Below are 19295 nucleotides of genomic sequence, written 5' to 3' on the forward strand. Positions count from 1 at the left end.
TACATTCAAATTAAAGAAGCATAAAGAAGCAGTGTCCCGAATCAAACAATAGGCACACTAAATGAACATCCTAGTGGACAGCATTTTCAAATCAGTGAAAGGACACATCATGAAAGATAACACGGCTTTAAAGGAGATGAAGAATTCTTATGGGACAGCATAATCAGTTTAGCAGAGAGACAGCATGTCAAGGTAAGAACTCCTTCCTACTCAAATGCAATAGGGTAGTTTCCATACACCTGACAAGCTTCTAAACCAAAAGCTAATAAATATAATCACATCTATGGGAAAAAAAACAGGTTTCCAGTCTCTCACAAACTGACAATTTCTTTCATGCCTTCTAGTGCAAAGCAAACATCACTTCAGTGCTAACACTGAGATCTGAAAAACAGTATCTTGATGGTATTGCTATATTCATAACCAGTAAAACCACTATTGGGTTTAGACATAATCCATCATGTATTCAATACCGAAGTAACTGTTCTCAGAAATCTAAGCACAGTTCTACCATTAAGGTAACTGAAAAAAACAAACTCCACCAAATGAACAAACAAAAGCAATAAAAAACACCCATCCTCACAGAAAGCTTTCATCTGTGACCAGATTTTTTGCTATCTTGTAAGAGATTCGTCACCCCACTTTTCCCACGCCTATCCCTACACACTCATGTTTTCCTTAACACCAGATTGTTAATCTTTAACTTTTCCTCTACTGGTAGATTAAAAAAAATAAAAAAGAATAGTTAATGCAGTCTGTAACAAATCATTCTCAAAGTACATTCAACACTTTCTCCCTCATAAAGAACTCTACCCCATAGGTCAGTTTTGAGGAAAATCAACTACTTCCAGATCATTAAAGATTACGACAGCGCCTGAAGGTATTTTTTCCATCTAACATAAACTGGGGTTTTGCAACCTCAGAACCGATAAGGTTTTAGTTAAAAAGACCAGCAAAACTGAGATTAAATCAACATTTACAAGAATGAAGATGTTAACTAAGCTCTGTTTGCGTGTTTGTCTTTCTATTTTTGTTTTGATAGGAGAGCTTATGGAGGCACGCACAGGCTGTGATGTTCATTCATGTCTTAGCCTGTGGCAGCAATAGGCTGGTATTTCTCCCAAGTCTCACAACAGTTCCCTTTCAGAGTAGGACATGATTCCTGAGGTCACTCAGATGAATATTTTCAGAGCATTCATGTGATTCAGGTAAGACAATTAAAAACACGAGTTATCTTCAGCTTTGTAAGATTCACAGAAAATTTATCATACTGAATGGCTTGGGGTGGAAGGGACCTCAAGAACCATCAAGTCCCAACCCCCCTGCCACAGGCAGGGTTGCCAGATGCTAGATTAAGTACTAAATCAGATTTTTTTTGCCACCTAAGAATATTTGTCATACACATGAGACGTATAGTTGGCTATTACTGCAACAATTAACAAATGGTTATTAAGCTTTCCACTGCTAATTTTCAGTGTTTATTAACTAAAAGAACACTATTCAGAGAACTAAACTATTCAGTAAACATTTATAATAAGATCCCATGGATCAATGTTGGAGTTACTGACAAACACACGGAAGTTGACAAGATCATTGAACTTCCAATGGCATTTATTGCTTGTAACCATCTGTTCAACATATACTTGCTTTCAGCTTTGCAATTTTTCTTTGTAATAAGTAGTCACAGGCAGCCTATATAGAAATGTCCAAGGACCTCTTATAAATGGCCCATAGAGATGTTTACCTCTTGAAAAAAACAAGCAGCTCTGCTAATCTGTGCAAGTTTTTCCCCTTCCTCATCTTTGCCAGATTCTGCCTCGTATAAAGTTGAAACAAATCCTGAATGCACTCAGAATTTATTGATGGAAAATACACTTGGAGGAAACTACAGCAATTTAACATCTCATCATTTTCTTGTTCCGTGTATTTGTGCTCCACATTCCAGCAGTTAAACAGAAAGGAGCACTGCCTTCTCCAGCAGCCATTTCCGCATTCCAAACAGCTGCCAGATCCAAAATGTTCTCACTCTTCCTTAATTATATGAATGCATAACAAACCCTCTCGAAAGTCTTTCTGTAGCAAATAAGATCCTTTTTAGGGCAAAATCAGGCACATGAAGTAGCTCTGACAAAACTGCAAATAAAACTTTGAGCTTAAGGACTCTTCATAAAAATTACACAGGCATATGATTCATTGTACAGATATTTTTAAATGTTTTCATGAGAGCAAACTAGGAATGTCCATAAATAGCCTCAAGAGAAGAAGAGTTATGCTAGTTAATTATAACATGTAATTCAATAGCAAATAGGCATTTTTCAACTGGATGAAGACAAATGAAACAATGCCAAACATCCACATGAGCACAAGAATGTTTCCATGTTATAGACAATTTTAGTCTTTGAAGAGCTCAGTTACTCTTTCTCCTCAGTTTAACATACCCTAGACCACAGGCGTCCAACCTTTTGGCTTGCCTGGACCACACTGAGTGAAGAGGAATAGTCTTGGGCTGCATATGTAACATAGCTAATGTTTGTAACAAAATGTTTTTCAAACACATTTTTTATTTAAACATAAGAAAAATAAGAGGGCAACAAAACCATAAAACTAGCAGGAGTTGGGGCACATTCCCTAGATGGAGCAAGTGTAACTACATCCAACTCTTGACAGGACATGCCAACCTTCAACGCTGAGAAACAGAACGCTCACAGCCTCACCTCATCCTAGGGCTACTGCAGGCAACCTGACAGAGCCTACGAAGACTTAATTTGCATTCAGGCAGAAGTCAGTCACAGACTCTCAACCTAAGAGTAGTAGGCCTACCTACTGCCTACTTTCAATGTGCCAGCAGAGAACAAATAAGGTATCCAGCCAAACATGAGCAGTCTTCAGTTGGCTACATGGGAGCAGTCCTTTTCAATGATTAAAACACGTATTTATATTTAGATAGATATGTATCTCTCTCTATATATTTATATAGATTGTTTGTTTCCTTTTACAATCCAGAAAGGTAGAAATACCATTAAATCAGTAGATCCACTGATGTATTTTCTTTTGTTGTTGTCCTCTTCCCCACAGTATTTGTTTAAGATAGTGAGCTGTTTTTGTTTTATAAATACACTTTACAGAAAGGTTATAGGCATTATTATTCATTGCTATTCATAGAGACATTAACATAAAACCTAAATGGAAGTGGTCACTTGAACACTTAAATTATTTTAAGCTATGTTGAACTGAAATTTACTGGAAAATATCATATTCAATTTTTGGTTTCTTGTCTGAAAAAAAATATATACATGTACTATATACTTTTAATTCCTTTCTATCAGAAAATATGGAAGTGTAAGCAAATAGAGGAAAAAGCTCTTTTACAGTTCTCCTAAATTGAACTATGGTTTCCTGCCTTTCAAAAATATGAAGAGCTGTCACTTTCTTTTCACTTGTGATACCAACGTAAGCATCACTGTGTAGATATTTTCTAACATATAACAGTACATAAAGCCAAGTTAACTTTCAGTACCCTAAATGTAACAATATCCCACATTATTCAGACCATGAACATGTAAATAGCTTGCTAATTAAGTTTACAGTACAAACGGCTTTAGTACAAACAGCAGTAAATAATATCATTTTAGAAGTATGAAGACCATACCAAGGTTCAATACAGTTCAAATGAGGATCTCAAGTCTTCACTGCATTAACAATAAAAAAGATTTTAGAATTTTTATACCACCATGTCAAACTAGCAGGAGCATTTCTGACAGTGAGGGAAGCTACAGAAGTAAAAGTTGGCAATGCTCAAAAGCATTTCTCAGTAATGGAGGAATCTTCTCCATTCTCTTCTCTCAGTGATTACCAGCCCTAACTAGAGCAAATGCCAATACTATTTCTCAACAGTACTTGAAATTATAACATATAAGTTCATAGAACAGCATTGGTAAGTAGAGCTTTAAGCACACATTATTCCTATACTAACACTCAGCAGCACACTTTTATACCACCCAAAGGAAACATTATTAATATTTAAGTTCAATTATTCCTTACAAACACGACCTAAATATTTCATGAGTCTCAATATTAACACACATTTGATTAAAAAAAAAACAAAACAGGAACATTAACTTATAAATACAAATTAAGTATTTACATGTGGAACATGTATTTAAACTTACAAAAATAAATTTACCTTTCAGAAGAGCTACTTTAGCAATAGGTTCATTCAAATCTTGGTCATCCATTTGGGCATCTGGGAAAAAAAACACTGTAAGAAAACAGGCAGATTGTTGACAGTTTTTATATTTGTATTCTTTAAGTAAAGAAGCTTTTATATATTTCTCATTTTACAGCAATTTCTTATAAGTTTGAAAGCAGATAATACTGCTTAAAATGTATGTGTCTCATAATACATAACACAAGCCTTCGCCACTCTTAAAAAATGCTCATGATTAAGTGATTTAATTCAAACTATTTAGATTTTGCAAGGCTTCAGTTCAATGTTTACCTGTAGTGTCGTCGCTGCTTTTCTCCTTGCTCGGACTAAGAGTGTCTGACAAATCTGACTCTCTCACTCTTGCTTGGTTCTCTGTAAGAGACAGGGAGAATCAAGTACAGTATAAATGCTTTGTTCCTGACTTATATATATGTAGATATATATATATGACTGTTAAATGTCACTAGAAAGAAGAACTGAAGAAAGCTCTTAAGAACCTGATGTTTGCTTATTTCTTCATAAACCTGAGGTAAAATGGATTCATTTTCCTGAACTCATTAATCTAGCCTAGCATCTAATTGGGGATGCAACTGTCTCATGCACAGCTTGATCTTTTGTGTACAGCTGTATTCTTGCCAGTTGGAACTCTTTGCAAAAGCTGATTGTTTTATCCAATCAGAGAACAAATGCGAAAAGAGATATAGAACAATGCAGATACTGTTATGAGGCAGAAATAAAATGCTGTAATGAATGAAACTGTTTCAGTATTTTGAACAAAAAAATAATAGCAGCAAGCCTTGTATATACTGCTCTGCAGAAAAAAAAAAAGTGTAGCATGAATCAATACAGAATACAGTAACTAGTTCATAGAAAGAATTTTCAGTTTAGACTGTATTTCCAGAAGGCAGTTGCTATGCTTTTTCCACCAAAAAACAAACAAACAAAAAAAACCAAACAGACCCAAACCTTCACAATATAACTAGTCACATACCACCCACCCTATCATCACATTCAGCTTAATGAAGCCATGCAGCCTTCTCACCGCTTCTCAATTTTTAATGAGGAGCATATTTTCAGAAGGTGAGGTGACTCTTTTAAGACAGTTCAGCAGCTACAAAGTCACCAACATGCAAGTGAAGCTGAACAGAGGGAAGTCTTTCTTGGCTAACCATATGCACCCAGCCATGGTCTGACAGCATTGCTGCCTCAGATTAACACATGTTCTACCTGCATATGATACTGAGGTAAAGAGAGTGACATGCACACACACCAAAGGCATCGTTGTGACATTATATATGGTAGGAGTGATGCCTGTGTGTGTGGAAAAGGCACAGTGAACACAATTTCTTCACATACAGATAGCGTAGATGCAAAGAAAAGTGCCAGAGGAGGACCAGGAACAGAAGATGCACAATAATAAACAATGAGGTGTGTTACATGAATACTGTTAGAAACCACTGACAACAAGCAATAAGCACAACAAGGCAGGAGTCATGAGGAAGTCGGGGGGCATTGTTCCTACAAATAACAAGAGAATAAAAGGAACTGAATGCCGCCTAAACAAGAAGTGAAAAATGAAAACATGCAACACTGGGAAACGAGCAAGATGACAGGTTAACAGCAAGAAAGCATTTTTGTTATGTAACATGAAGAGTCTTCTTTCTCTGTGCACAACACAGAGAAACAGAGAAACACAGTTCTTTCTCTGGAACACAAACTTTTAAACAAAACAGAAGATGACAAGTACAAGCAAAGTAGCCGATCAAGAGCCAGGCTCTTCCTATTTCAATAGGACTGATATCATTGGAGAGGGAGAAGGGGAAGGCATCCTGACACAGTGCATTAGGGGTTCAGGCCTGGCAGCTTTCCCAAACATAAATCATATGCCTTCAGCTGACTTCAAAGCTCACAGTGACTGAAGCAGTTATTAAAGGAATTTGATTATTAAAGGAATTTGATGGCTGGGGTGGTTCTTTGCTAAGTAAAAACAGTACTGCCCCAGTCTAGAAGTGTTATTCCCTAAAAACAAATTGTGAAGACATCACAGTACAGAGCATTTTACATGTATCAAATAGAATTAAACCCACAAGACAGCCATGAAAACCGTAAAAAAAATGTAAACCTTAGGTACAAAGAAAAGCATATCCTGAAAGCCTCACCCATGCCGTCTGTCTTAGTGGCCAGTCCACGAGTGCGAAGCTGAGCAGTATCTGCATCCAACTAACCTTACCATATCAGGTCATACATGGACACAGCTTCCTTGTTCTGTGCTAAGTGGAGCAGCGTGAGCTCCAAGCCCTGCATTAATTCTCTCTCCCCCTCTCCTCCCTCCCATGCTCCCCTCCCACTTGCTCTCAGGTACAATTGCCTCCCCTCCCCCTCAGCCCCTGATCCAGGCACCAAGAGCAGGCACCAGAGGAAAGACGTGCAAACGTAAGTGTTGGAAATGGCAGAAGTAAAAAAGACAGATGGTTTAGAGCCCTGCTTCCTATGCTGCAACCACAGTCGAAAGCACAAAACCGATTTCTGTACTAAGCTGTTTCACAGCAGTTGTTTCTATTTCCCATAATAAAACTAAGCTGAATAAATATAGCCAAAATGATGAAGTATATTAAAACGTGTTGACATCATACGTACTTGAAGAGTTTGAATACATTAGCAAACACTAAAAATAGCCTGTCGTACTGCAAGTTAACTGGCATGCAAGTGTTAAGTTACAGTTATTGTATGCATTCTTTTGCCAAATATGGCACCTTGTCTATAGTTTGTACACCTACAGAAACAAATTAAAGATGCAATTTCATACTGAAGGAGGAAAGTCTCTAAAGCACCAGGACTTTAGCCAAGCTAACATTTATTCAGTGCAGTAACACTTTGCAGAAGGACAAAGAAATGTGTTAGCATGTCTAGACATTAATAAAAAGCTACAGAAGCAGAGTCAGCCTGCAAGTCCAGCTTTACATTATTAGACACACAGGAAACAGTGACCTACATACTTCAAAACTTTTTTTTTTTTTTTTTTTTTTTTGCAGTTTTGACACTGCAAGATAACTATCACTGTTTCTTGGCAAGATAAATCTTGACAAACTAAATCTTTGTATTTCACTTGTTTTATACTGAAAAGTTGGAGATACACTTTTGTAGTTTGCAAAAGGCAAGCTTAAGAGGTTGCTGTCGTTCTGAAATAATTACCAGGGTAAGTTACAAACAGATCAAACTGAAATACGCTTTCATTTACATCTTAAGTCAGACTAAACATTATTTCTCTTTCCTCCTCTAACCAAAACGAGTTTGAATTTATGCCAGCACAAGAGACTTTAATCAATTTTCAAAATATATGTATTGTACTTCCAATTCAAAAAAACGTACATTCTGGTAAGAACTCAGTTGAGAAAAGAAGTTCATGCAGTGCATCCTTGAAAATTGTTTCCTTTCAATCTTTTTACTCTACAACAGTATTTGAGGTCAGTACACAATATACCTCCCCTTTCATTGATTGTTTTTATTACATGAATATTCAACAAAACAGTCAGTTTAACAGAGAACATGCATTAAGGTCATATAAAAACCACGCTTCAAAGCACTTAAATAATCCATAAATCTAACCTTTCAAAAGCTTTGTTTCTTCCACTTTGGTTAGATGTCCTTCATCTATGATCTTGTCTGCCAAACAAAATAAGTGTTACTTTCCAGGCTCAAATTAAGCAAGCTTTTCCCTGCACACATCTATGCAGACCACATTCCATGACCAAATTAAAACCTGACAGTATTACTTTCTACTCAGGCTTGAACAACAACTTTATTCTGGCATGGAATAATGAAACAAAGCACTGAAACCTAGTAAAACATTGTGATAAAGTACATAATTATATGTCCTCTGCAATTTATTAACTTTCATTAATGTTCCAATTCACTAATGAAAAGTTACAATTGTTTTTTAAAATGAACTTTCCCCCTCCCCCCCCCCCAATTTGAGAGCAAAAAAAGTAAATATCACAAATTTAAACTTTTCAAAAATAAGAATTCTGAGAGCTGTTTGCTTGAAATGAACACCCACCAGATAGCAGAAATCTAGAAAGATGCCACAGTAAGAGCAGTTGAGAAGCCACCTCCACATCACAACTGCTTCATCACTGCCCATGAGGAACACAGGAATATCCTTCCTTAGTTTACACCGTGCAGAGCACTGAACAAATTTCCAAAAGGCTGTGCACACTACAGTCAGGTTCCCCAGTGCAAGTTTGCACAGCAATGGCAGGGAAGTCTATTCACTTATGTCAGGTGGTAAAACACATCTAAGACACCTGAGTTTGAGACTAGACTGTTAACGTCTTCTTACTGCAGTGAGCACACGAAGGCAAACAGTATGACCATGTGAACAACAGGTTTGGATTTATCAAGACACCAAAAGGACTACTGACCCAGCAATTAACTTCTTTCTTGTTACAAGGTTTCGTTATTTCAAATTTCTTCACAATGAGGTGATGCCAACATGCAAAGTGACTGAGGGTCACATATCTCACAGATCGTATCACCAATTACAGTGCAGTAGATGTTCTGCTTTAGACAGCTGAAAGCATTTCCAAGGGCTACTAACAGCCAGTGGAACGCTGGGCTTGCAGCTGGATCCATGACAGCCCAGCAGAGCTGAGCAGAGCGCTCATAGCAGGTAACCAAGACTCAGAGAAGACAGGACAGACAGCGTGCACAGGAGGTCACACTGAACAAGCTGAAGGGCAGCAAATCCTTCTCAATTTTTTAAAGTTAAATATAGTGAGCTCAGTCGACATTCTGAGCCTCAAGGAGCTCTGAAGATTAAGAAGTCTCAGTGTCACTCAGGCAGCACGCTGTTGTGCCCATGACAAGCTAAGGACAGCAGCAGGCCAAGAGCTGACAGGAGACAGCTTTTTCGGCCATGGATGGAAAAGGACAAGCTCTGAGGCATAAAAACCTGAGCTCTGAACAACTGTTTGCATGGCCGGAAACTGGTCCCATCCCATTCCCACCCCCCAAAGCAGACAAACCAGCCTATAAGAGACAGACCATCCATCTACTCTTGGTTGCAAATACTGTCCAGCAGCATTTTTACAAGATTTCATGAATACTGTTTCAGAAAAAGTAATGAACAGTGCTCCATATTTTCAGGACTGAATTCAGCTCTCAGCAGACTGCAGGAGATCACTTGTCATCCAGCTTGTGTTTATCAGAGCTGAGAGTCCCTGTGCCTGGGAAGACAACAGCAGGCAGCAAGCTTCTGCAGCCACAAGTGAAGAGGGACTCAAAGGTTTCATGAGCCCTAAAAAAAAATAAATCTAAAGAAAAGCCTTCATGTGTGGCTTTTCCAGGACTCAGCTGAGGCTGGAAGAGAGGAGTCACAGTAGGAACACAGCAAGGAAGATACTGAGGAATTCTGCTTTAACGGTTAAAAAAATAAACGGAATGTAAAAACATGGCACTCAAAGTAGCTATCAATTTCTTGATCTCAAGGGCTGATCATCTGTATGCTGGGTGGTCAGCTTAAGATACACTTCTATAACCAGTTTACAGAAGAAAATTTGGCGTCATGGACTGACAGATTCTGAAGTCTTTGCATTGTTCTGTTAAAATCAGAATAACTGTAACACAGAACAAATAAATTAATCTTATTGACCCCCCTGCTTTCCCAAACTCTCTGAACTTTGGCGGCAGCAGCTCCTTACATTTTTAATAATTGTCCATTTTTATGATTAAAGAAAAAAATCTGTAGATTTAAAATAGTTATTTTATTTTTCCACAGTGGTTGAATATTTTGACGTCCACCATGGCAGTTTTAATTCCAATATTGGTGTGAAAGTTATCCTCCCAACACTGGTCCAGCAATAACACTGAAGACCCCTCGTACAGAGTGACCTAAGGGTGGAACAGAAAGCATTTTCCATTCGGTGGCTGACGCCTCTCATAGTTTAAAAAGAAAGTAAACATTCTATGTGTTTTAAAAATAAAGCATTCGCATAGCTCAAAGTCAACATAAAATATTTTATTCCAGCACGATTAAGAGTACTTAGATAATAAATAGAAAACTGAATGCTGACATCATTAAACTACATCGCATCTCAGACTGCTGTTCTGTATTCTGACCTCCCTATTCACTAAAGACAGCAGAACCAGATGGCAATCAGAAATTCAAAGTCAATATACCTGTATCTTTACAACTTTTTTTCCCACATATCCGCATCACATCTTCATAAACTTGATCATTTGAATTTGAAAAAAAACCCTACATTTCTGCTGAATCAAGATACGCATTTTTGGTCACCAAATAATAAAAGAGAGTGAGGATCCTAGCTTTAACTTCTGGAAGAAATGATTTTGATCTTTCATGTCACCCAGAAATTACTTACTAAAAACCAAAGAGTTGCTGATACGTATAATAATAAAAATATTTTTTGTTGAAATAATTTCTACGAGGTTAAGCACTGCATTTCATCTTTAGGCCAATTCCTCTCATTTAAGAAATCCCCTTTAGATTTAGGTTGCTATTACTGTTGCAGTTTGATTTTCAAGATATCTGGACATTACACGATTCTTTAAATAAATGCCCTCGCTCAATGTGTTTGTGTTTTTATATCAAATTAATCTTTCAAGGAAGCCAGCTTTGAAGACCAGCTAAAGGAAACCTGGTCCTCAGCACTAATTTCAAACCACCGGAAAAAGGTTCTACCGAACGGCTCCAATTTCCAATGGATTTATGACCTGTGGGTGAGAAAAGTTGGGAGCAGCCGCTCAATCTATTAAATACCTACTCCATTTTATATAAATAGAATAATAAAAAGAAACAGAATTTAAAACGTGCAAGAGTGGACTTAGCAAAATGGCAAAAGATTAACTTGCATTTAAAATCATAAATGTAAAATCATCAAATGAAAAAAATAAGGTCCCAAGGAGAAAAATAGGAGCAAAAGATAGGAAGCTGGCATAGCAGTGACTCTCCTGTCTCTTAATCATCATCACATTTGGCAATAACTCATGCCTGTACTAATTAGAAGAAGGTAGCTTTTATTTTTTTTGCTGTTGACGTCACAGGATTTCACCAGTGGTTACTGAAAGAAGTTATGAAATGAGCAGCAAGTGACTGGATGTAACGATCAGAAAGTAGCACACTTCTCAGATCATTCAGTGCATCATTTCATAACATTTCACATCTCCTTGCAGAGCAAGGAAAGTTACTGGGCCATGTTGCAAGGCCTGCTCTATTAAGAAAACTCAAAACAAAAATGAAAAAGCCAGTTTCTATGAAGTTAAGCACCAGTGCTGCACTGCAACTAAGATTTTAGGAGTCCTGCCGTTTCTTCCCTACCAAAAAACAACTGAGCTGGAGTATCTTGAGACATCGGACTGCTGTCAACTGATAGGCACTTTCAATTGCCTTATATGTCTGTAGCATTGTTTATACAGAATATTAGATTACTTGGTCATTTAATTCCCCTTCTCATGCTACTTACATACTTCCATTTCCTTGACTTAAGGCATTTTTCTTCATTCTCTGCTCATGTTTTTCTGATTTAACTGCTTCTTCCCCACAACTAGACATGCACACTCTCCTCTTTACATAGCAGAAGTCAGAACTTTCTCTACAAACTGCATCATGCTTCTTTCTTCTTGTTTTACATTTCTCTTATGGTTTGCAAATCCTAACGTTTCAAATCTACATAAGACTACTTAAATATGCAACTCCTATTTTCAGAACATTATTTTATTAATAAACCTGGTTCTTTCCTAAGGAATACATAAATATTAGGAGGGGGAAGCTTAGTATAGCTAACTACGCATTCTTCCTCAATACTGCCAGTCTTTGTGATGTTGTCCTACAATTTAATATTTGCAGCCTGTCTTAAGACTCTGATGACCCCATTAGCTGCCAACCTTCACTGCTGCAGCAGCAGGATTATGTAGCTGTCACATACAGCATTAAAATAATAGACCCCAAAGTTGTTTAACTTCATAATTTTGTGGGGCCTGTCTAAAAATAGGTGAATTTGAGAAAGGCAAACTTCTAGTCCAACAACAAACACGTCAGCTGCTGAATGTAAATCTCTCATACTTAGCACTAAAAGTCTACACTACACAAAATGCTGAGGTCAGAAAGTCAATATATTTCACTACTTCAATTTCACGCTAAAATCTTTTACTAAATTTTGATGGTGGCTTCTCCTTCTCCATAGCGACAAGACTTCTGACATTTACCTTGCAAAGCTGGTGCTGCTGCAAGTTTTGCTAATGCCCAAACAATGAGAACAGTCAACCAGTTCATATGTGAGCATCACTCAGAGTACCCTTTTTTCAATGTAGACCAAACAAATATCGAAGTTTGAACTTCAGTTCTTTTCATGTAACGAATAAAGAGGATTCATGAGACTTCTGAGTTTTAAAATTGTTACACTTTCCTATTGAAAATGAAAGGAGAAAAAGAGCCCGATGTCAAAAAGGTATCATCTTATTTTTGTTTAACACAAATTTATGGAAATTATGTATCTGAAGTGGAAGAATTCTTTACGCTACCAAGGGGTTTTCTCTGCAGTTAAACAGCACTTTCTATCCTAACAGTCTCTCTCTCCAATCAGACAGCACATATTAACACCTGAAACTTTTCTTTAATTACAGATACACAGGCTGCACTGCTTCATTACTCATTTTCAAAACCCATTTGCTTTGAAAAACAAGTTTCTCATTCCAGAGCAATAAATCTTTCTAAAGACTGGCATCACATAATTACAATCTATTTTCATTAAAAGAAGCTCCTGATTTTCCACATAAAAATTCAAGTCTTAAAGTTTTCCTTTTTGTTCTTCGTAACCACTAATTAGAAAAATATGTTAAAACATTCAAATATCAGATAAATTACACAGTAAAACTGAGAAGAGGGATCATTACCTCATCTCTGGCCCACTCCAACCCGTGTTGTTTGCTTAAAACGCCACTGGTTAGGCTTTCAACTTCTTAATTTGTAACACAGATGAAAACTTAGACTGCTTTAAACATCAGGTGGCAACATTACCACCCTGTTACTGGGCAGAGGAAAAGAATGACTAAATGTATGAAAAGACAATGTGATCAGCATTTCCACAACAAAGATACCTCCAAAGCAAAGATTTCCTTTTGCTACTACAGGCATCTGCTTAATACCACAATGCCTCAGTTCAATGCTACTACAGACGTACTGAATAGTAGTGACAAATTCTGGGTTTTATCCACCTTGTCTGAAATTTCCGCTGTTTTTAAAGTGAATGTGATGAACACTCTTGTACTCACTCTGACACTCTATGAACTGATGAATAAAAGTGCAGTCCCCTCCACTCTTTGAAAGAAAGTGCTCTAGTAAAGAAAGAAACACTTCAGTTTACATCTGCTTATTTTCAGGTTGATGCAACAACAAATGTGAAAGGTATACGAACAATATCTGTCACTGCATATTTACAGTTAGCTGTTGAGGTCTGGGTTACTACACAAGCAGACAACACCCGTTTGGAATAATGTCTGGATGGTATTAGGAAGCAGATTACTCTTCTGATCTGATCAGAAGAAGAAGTGCTTTTTGACTGCATTTTCAAAAAAGTGCTTTTAAATACTAACATCTATGAGCTTTTCACAACAAAAAGCTGCTTACCTCAGTAGAAGCTAATTAGATCTTGTTAAGATAAATTTAATAGGAGCAAATTACAAAAATCCAAACATTCTGCATTTGGCATTTACAGTATTGCTCTTTCACATTAGGTGGTGACAAAGGACTTCCATTAACAACCAGAATTTTGGCAAAGATTAACACATGAACTGTATTTAAATTATAATAAATTTAGAATCCATAAGATGATACATAATTAAAACATACAACTCCACAGAACCACCACTGGTACCCATTTGTAAATTCAGAATGAGACATGAATAACCAGCAAATACCAAATCCAAGTGCTGAAGAAATCCAGAGCACGTATTTAACCTACATTCTCTGACATTTATTCTTAGTTTTAAAAGGGTATTTATTAAGGTTTTTTTTAGTCTTTATGTTTGTTCTTCCACACTAGATATCCTTTTGAAAAGCAAAGATAATTAACTGTTGCTGAAGTAAAACTGGACTCAACTCTCATTTTTACCCAAATCTTTCTATGAGACTTTGGCCAGCTCCCAGTTCCATCAGAACCTGGTGTCTCTTCTAACTAAAACGATGCTAATGCTTCCATTCTGAAGAACCTCAATATCCTTTGACTTCAAGAGCCTAAAAACCTAAGGAGAAAATGCTTTTTTTTGTCTTTTTTAATTCCGTACACAAACCAGCAAAGCGTGTTACTTTTTAACAGTGCTCAATCCTTAGCTTCAGCTATCAGCAGCCTAGCCCTTATGAGCAATGATGCAATATTAACCTTTACCATATTTGAAAATCACTTCAATATGTAAATGTCATTTTTTCTTGTTCGTAAGGACAAGGCTTTTAAAGTACAGCACCATGACTGTAACATCTGTTTTCCATCTCTGAATTATTTATTTTTATATTTTCTAAGTGACCGTATAGAAGCTTTTTTGTACCTTTCTGTCTTTAAGATATGACTCACAAAGAATTGAAATAAGAAAACCAGGTGCGGTGGAACAACTTACTGCAACAACTCAGCTCTAAACAACCTTTGTCAGCAGCTTTATGTCTGAGAAAGTATTCTCTTCAGCATCAGAATTTCTGTCTGTGAAACGAGAGCAAACGAACACCTACCCATCACCACCTTAAAGCACTTCATTATGATAAGATGGCTCTTAGTTTCCCTACTCAGAGTACTTTTTTTCTGTTTTGTTTTTAAATTTGTGGCAGTCCATAAAATAAAGAACTCATGTAAGATCCCTGCTGCCCAACAGTTTAAGTGTACCTGTAAGTACACCTCCTGAGCCGGACCTCTAGTTTTCAGAGACAGGGAGACAAAAGGAACATCACAAAACATGACAAGTTGATACAGTTTTACCTTCTTCCTCTGCAGCAGTTGAACATCTCAAGAAAAAAAAAAACACCTTGTCTCTCGTTTTCTGGTCATTAGCACTCAGTGATGAAAGAGGGTAACAGCATCATCATATACAAACAGAGGAAACCATTTTTTCCCCTTTACAGTCTTCTTGGTACAAAACCACTGCTTGCATTTCTGATTTCTGTCTTTACCTATGAGGTCCTTTCCTTACACAAAATATCCACGAGCTCTTTCACTGCAGAAGCAGCTGAATCTACATCATAAGCCCCAAATTCTAAGTTCTAAAATAACTCAAGACTACTCAGCAAAACACAGTAACTGTTTCCTGCTGCTCTCAAGAAGGCAAAAATCAAAATCTGGCAGAAAAAAATTACTGCCCATCTGTCGTTGTATGATGACTGGATACAGAACAGGAGGATAAAGACAAACACATTCTGTCATGAAAAGAACACAAGCCAACAAGCTCTACGAAGTCAGAGATGTGGATGGGCTCGGTGTAGCAAAGATGTGCAGAAGAACGTGGTACAATGCAAAGTATGGAAAGCTAAGCTAATCCATAGAATAAAATAATATTATGGCAGATACACGAGAGAGAAAGGTAACAGACTTCATACACACAAACAACAACTTGAATGAACAGTTCTATGTCAAAGAAAAAGAAAGTGGCAGACAACCTCCTTGTTTCCTAAGCACAAGTGCTTGACCTCCTGTTACCCATGGAAAGAAGGAATATGTGCTTTCATGCATTCATCCAGATTATTCTTATATGATTCACAATAAATAAAAAAGGGACTGCTTCTTAAATTTTGAAAAAGCCTTAAAAGACTGGTACATTGGCATCACATCACAGGCTGCTTTTTTCACAGTACTGCAGGATTTTCCAAAAACTTCCAACAATCTAATTTACAAAGTCTTACAGCTCACATGATTAGAATGTGATTATTAGAATGAAGAATCACAGTCTTCACACAGTGCCTCAGTTTTGTTTGGTAGAGAAGTTAGTTATTTCCCATAGTATAAAACTGAAAAACGGAAAGACATTTGTTTCTTAACCGTTCAATCAAGCATGGTGAGTATCACCAATCCAAACTTATGCAACAGCAAGATGGAACAATACTAAGAGAAAGGGAGAACCAGCACTTAGATGAAGCAGATTTTTTTAATACAGTTCCTGCCAGTGCATTTAACACCTCTCCCCTGCTCCAAATAAGAAATCGACATGAGGTTACGGCCATGATTTCATTTTGACAGCACTCTCCCAAATTAAAAAGCTCTTCATTTATAATATAAATTTAAAAAATTATATCTAAAAATTAGTGCACAGATAGCTTTCAAATCATTTCAAAAAATATATACAGTCATCCTGTAAGTAATGGTAAGTAAACACTGTAAGTAATGGTTGGAACCACAAGTTCTCTATGTAAGGGTCCCAACCATCCTACTAATACCACTGTGAGTCCTCAGAGGCTTCACTATACATAGGAGATGTTCATGGAAAATTTTTCATTGATGTACCTCAAATAAACTGAAGACAACAAATCTATCTTAATTAACAGAACAATTCAGTGAATATAAACCATTTCTTATATGAAAAAAAATTGGCAGATTTTTAAACTATTTTATTTTTAAAAAACCTCAAATGTATGTTAAGACATTGGTTAAAAAGAATCTAGCTTAAACTACTTTGTCTTTAAGAAAAAAAGGTTAGTGTGAATTAGTTCCTGTTTGGTAGAAAGACAGTCTCTTAAATTTTAAGGAAGTTTTAAAGTTAGTTTCCACTACTGGTATGTGATTTACTTGCATTTGTCATACACCATAGACAGCAAAAATGTTTTTTGCTGACTTTACTTACCATAACCAATTTAATAGAAAAATGGTATAAGTCTGTTTTGCAAGGAAAATAAAAAGGAAAATAGTTAATGAGGGTTTTCCACTGTGTGTCACAAAATTGACACCATTCATAAGATTCCCACTGATTCCAGAAAAAATCCATTTTAAAAATTAAAAAAATAAAATAAAAAAATAAAAAAATTAAAACAGGTTAACTTCCAAGATTGGCTCCTTGGATTTTACAGAACCTTCTAAAAACACCTAGACTGAGAGTCTAAGCAACAACAAAAAAAAGCTGGTCAGAGAAGCAGGCAACTTCTTTTTAAGGGAATATTAATTCAAGTAAAACTTTAGAGAACAAAAAGAATTTGTTCAATTTCAAACATCAACCATAAGACAAAAGGTAGCCTTGAGATACACTACCTTTTTGTGTGCTCCCATTAATTTTAGGTATGAAGTCATCAACTTGTATGCCTAGGATTAAGAAAGGGTATTATTTCTAGCATCAAGCAAAAAGTTTTGGATTTTGTTTCTTTATAAATACAGCACTGTGAAATGCAAATGTCTTTTCATAATATTTCCTCTGCGTATCTAGATATCAGATTAACCACACAAAACGGGCAAAATTTAACGCATTTTCCAACAGGGCAGACCACGTTTTGGACTGTTCAACACATCAGAAGTTACTGTCATCCAAAGAATTACTGTCCATTACATACATAGTTTTAAAAAAGAACATGACAACAAACCAGTACCTTTTTCTGAGTGGTGGATAAGGGGCTGGGAACCAAGAAAAGCTCCGAATGGAGCACCAAACCCAAAGGGTGAACGCGCACAGCAGCAGTGCCCTCTGCTGGCGATTTGCTGCAGTCACATATTTCTTCTCCGTATCGCTAACAAGCAGTAAAACTTGCTTGTAAATACATTATCCTATTGCCAGACACCTACAGTACAGGATTATTACAATAAAAGGAATTGAAGAGAAACAATCCGGAAACCAGCTTTAAACAAGAAACTGATCACACCTACCTAAGCTGCTGTGTTCTTTAAGAGTTTTCTCCTGAAGATGTTCTAACCGTACTGTAAACAGAATTCCAAGAAAAAGGTATTTCACAGATTAAAAGAATAGCAAATTAATAATTTTTCCCCCACTAGTGACTAACCTTGTAAAGCAGTTAGCCGCTCATTGGTGAAGTCATTATCAGCCTGCAAAGCTTCTATTTTTGCTTGAAGCTCTTGTTCTCTTTCTTCCATTTCATCTATCTTATGTTGTAATTCCTTTTTCTCTGCCAGTCCTTTCTGTTGGATTTCTTCTTGTTTTCCTTCTGCAACCTGCTCAAAAGAAAAATCCCCAAACAAATCAAAATTAACACCCTGAGGTGTAGATGTCCTTGTTTTGTATAACTGAATGTATTGAAGTAACCTACTTTGGTAGTCAGATGGAGAACACAGAAACAATACAATCTCTCTGTAGGCAAAACTACAGATAAAAAAATTTCAAAACATCAACAGAACACTATCAGGTCTGGAGAGCTTAGAAATACCCAGATTCCCATCTCAAACCAGCAGCCAAATTCCAAAACCTTTATGAGCTGAATTCACAGTTCACAGATTAACTTTATTACAACCCACAGCTTTTTCCTTGTTGGATTTCATAATATATTTTATAGATTCTCCTCCCTGCAAAGCTAGGTTAATAAGCTTCAATTTTGATCCTTCTGTGTAAACTCATCACCAGTAGTGATTAATTCTTAGTTACGAAATTAAGGACCTTAAGACCAGCAATATAACATTTAATTTGGAAAGAAAAGTTTTCTGAGATGCTGAGCTAAGGCCAAAATAATCTTAATTCCTGTATCCAGGACAAACGTAGCTTTCAAAAACAGAACACTACCACTTTCCTCCTCAATATCATCTGCTAATCTCAATGGGAATCTTTATGGGAACAGGCTTTATCATACTGTCATCATTTTGTTCTCCAGCATACGGGACATTAAAATATAATTAGAAATTTGATTTAATAATAAACCTGACGTCATGCTTCTTCCCACCAAGGAGCTGAGCTGTAATTTTACAATGGTTGGCCACCTGTGCTTGTAACCTGCTCTAAGGGTAATGTGAAATGCAAATAAGTTATGTATATAAAAGCAGCTGAATGTGAAATTTCATCCAGTACAGAGTTTCATACAGAAAACAAACTGCAGCTCCAAGAATTCTGTAATTTTAGAAATGAAAGAAAAAAGGAAATTTTTAACAATCTAATTATGACACTTTCAGGCACA

The 19295-nt window shown here is 36.6% G+C and overlaps 1 protein-coding gene across 19 annotated transcripts in view; it reads right to left on the reverse strand.

The window, feature by feature from the left end:
- LOC122162915 (sarcolemma associated protein) overlaps positions 1 to 19295 on the reverse strand; it is a 76003-nt gene that overhangs the window by 15508 nt on the left and 41200 nt on the right. For 4 of the 19 annotated variants that reach the window (XM_042823683.1, XM_042823699.1, XM_042823700.1 and 1 more), the window contains exons 10-16: positions 18177 to 18345; positions 18043 to 18093; positions 17437 to 17487; positions 13493 to 13555; positions 7811 to 7867; positions 4496 to 4576; positions 4181 to 4240 (exon numbers count right to left, since the gene is read on the reverse strand). In XM_042823683.1, the coding sequence (XP_042679617.1) occupies positions 4181 to 4240; positions 4496 to 4576; positions 7811 to 7867; positions 13493 to 13555; positions 17437 to 17487; positions 18043 to 18093; positions 18177 to 18345 (532 nt within the window). Of the gene's footprint in view, positions 1 to 4180; positions 4241 to 4495; positions 4577 to 6363; positions 6482 to 7810; positions 7868 to 13492; positions 13556 to 17436; positions 17488 to 18042; positions 18094 to 18176; positions 18346 to 19295 lie in introns of those variants that run through there. The other 15 variants (XM_042823685.1, XM_042823686.1, XM_042823688.1 and 12 more) reach the window with 11 other exon arrangements.

This window comes from Centrocercus urophasianus, unplaced genomic scaffold, assembly GCF_019232065.1.
Source record: "Centrocercus urophasianus isolate 14NV4802_14NV808 unplaced genomic scaffold, USGS_Curo_1.0 seq_22, whole genome shotgun sequence".
Lineage (NCBI taxonomy): Eukaryota > Metazoa > Chordata > Aves > Galliformes > Phasianidae > Centrocercus > Centrocercus urophasianus.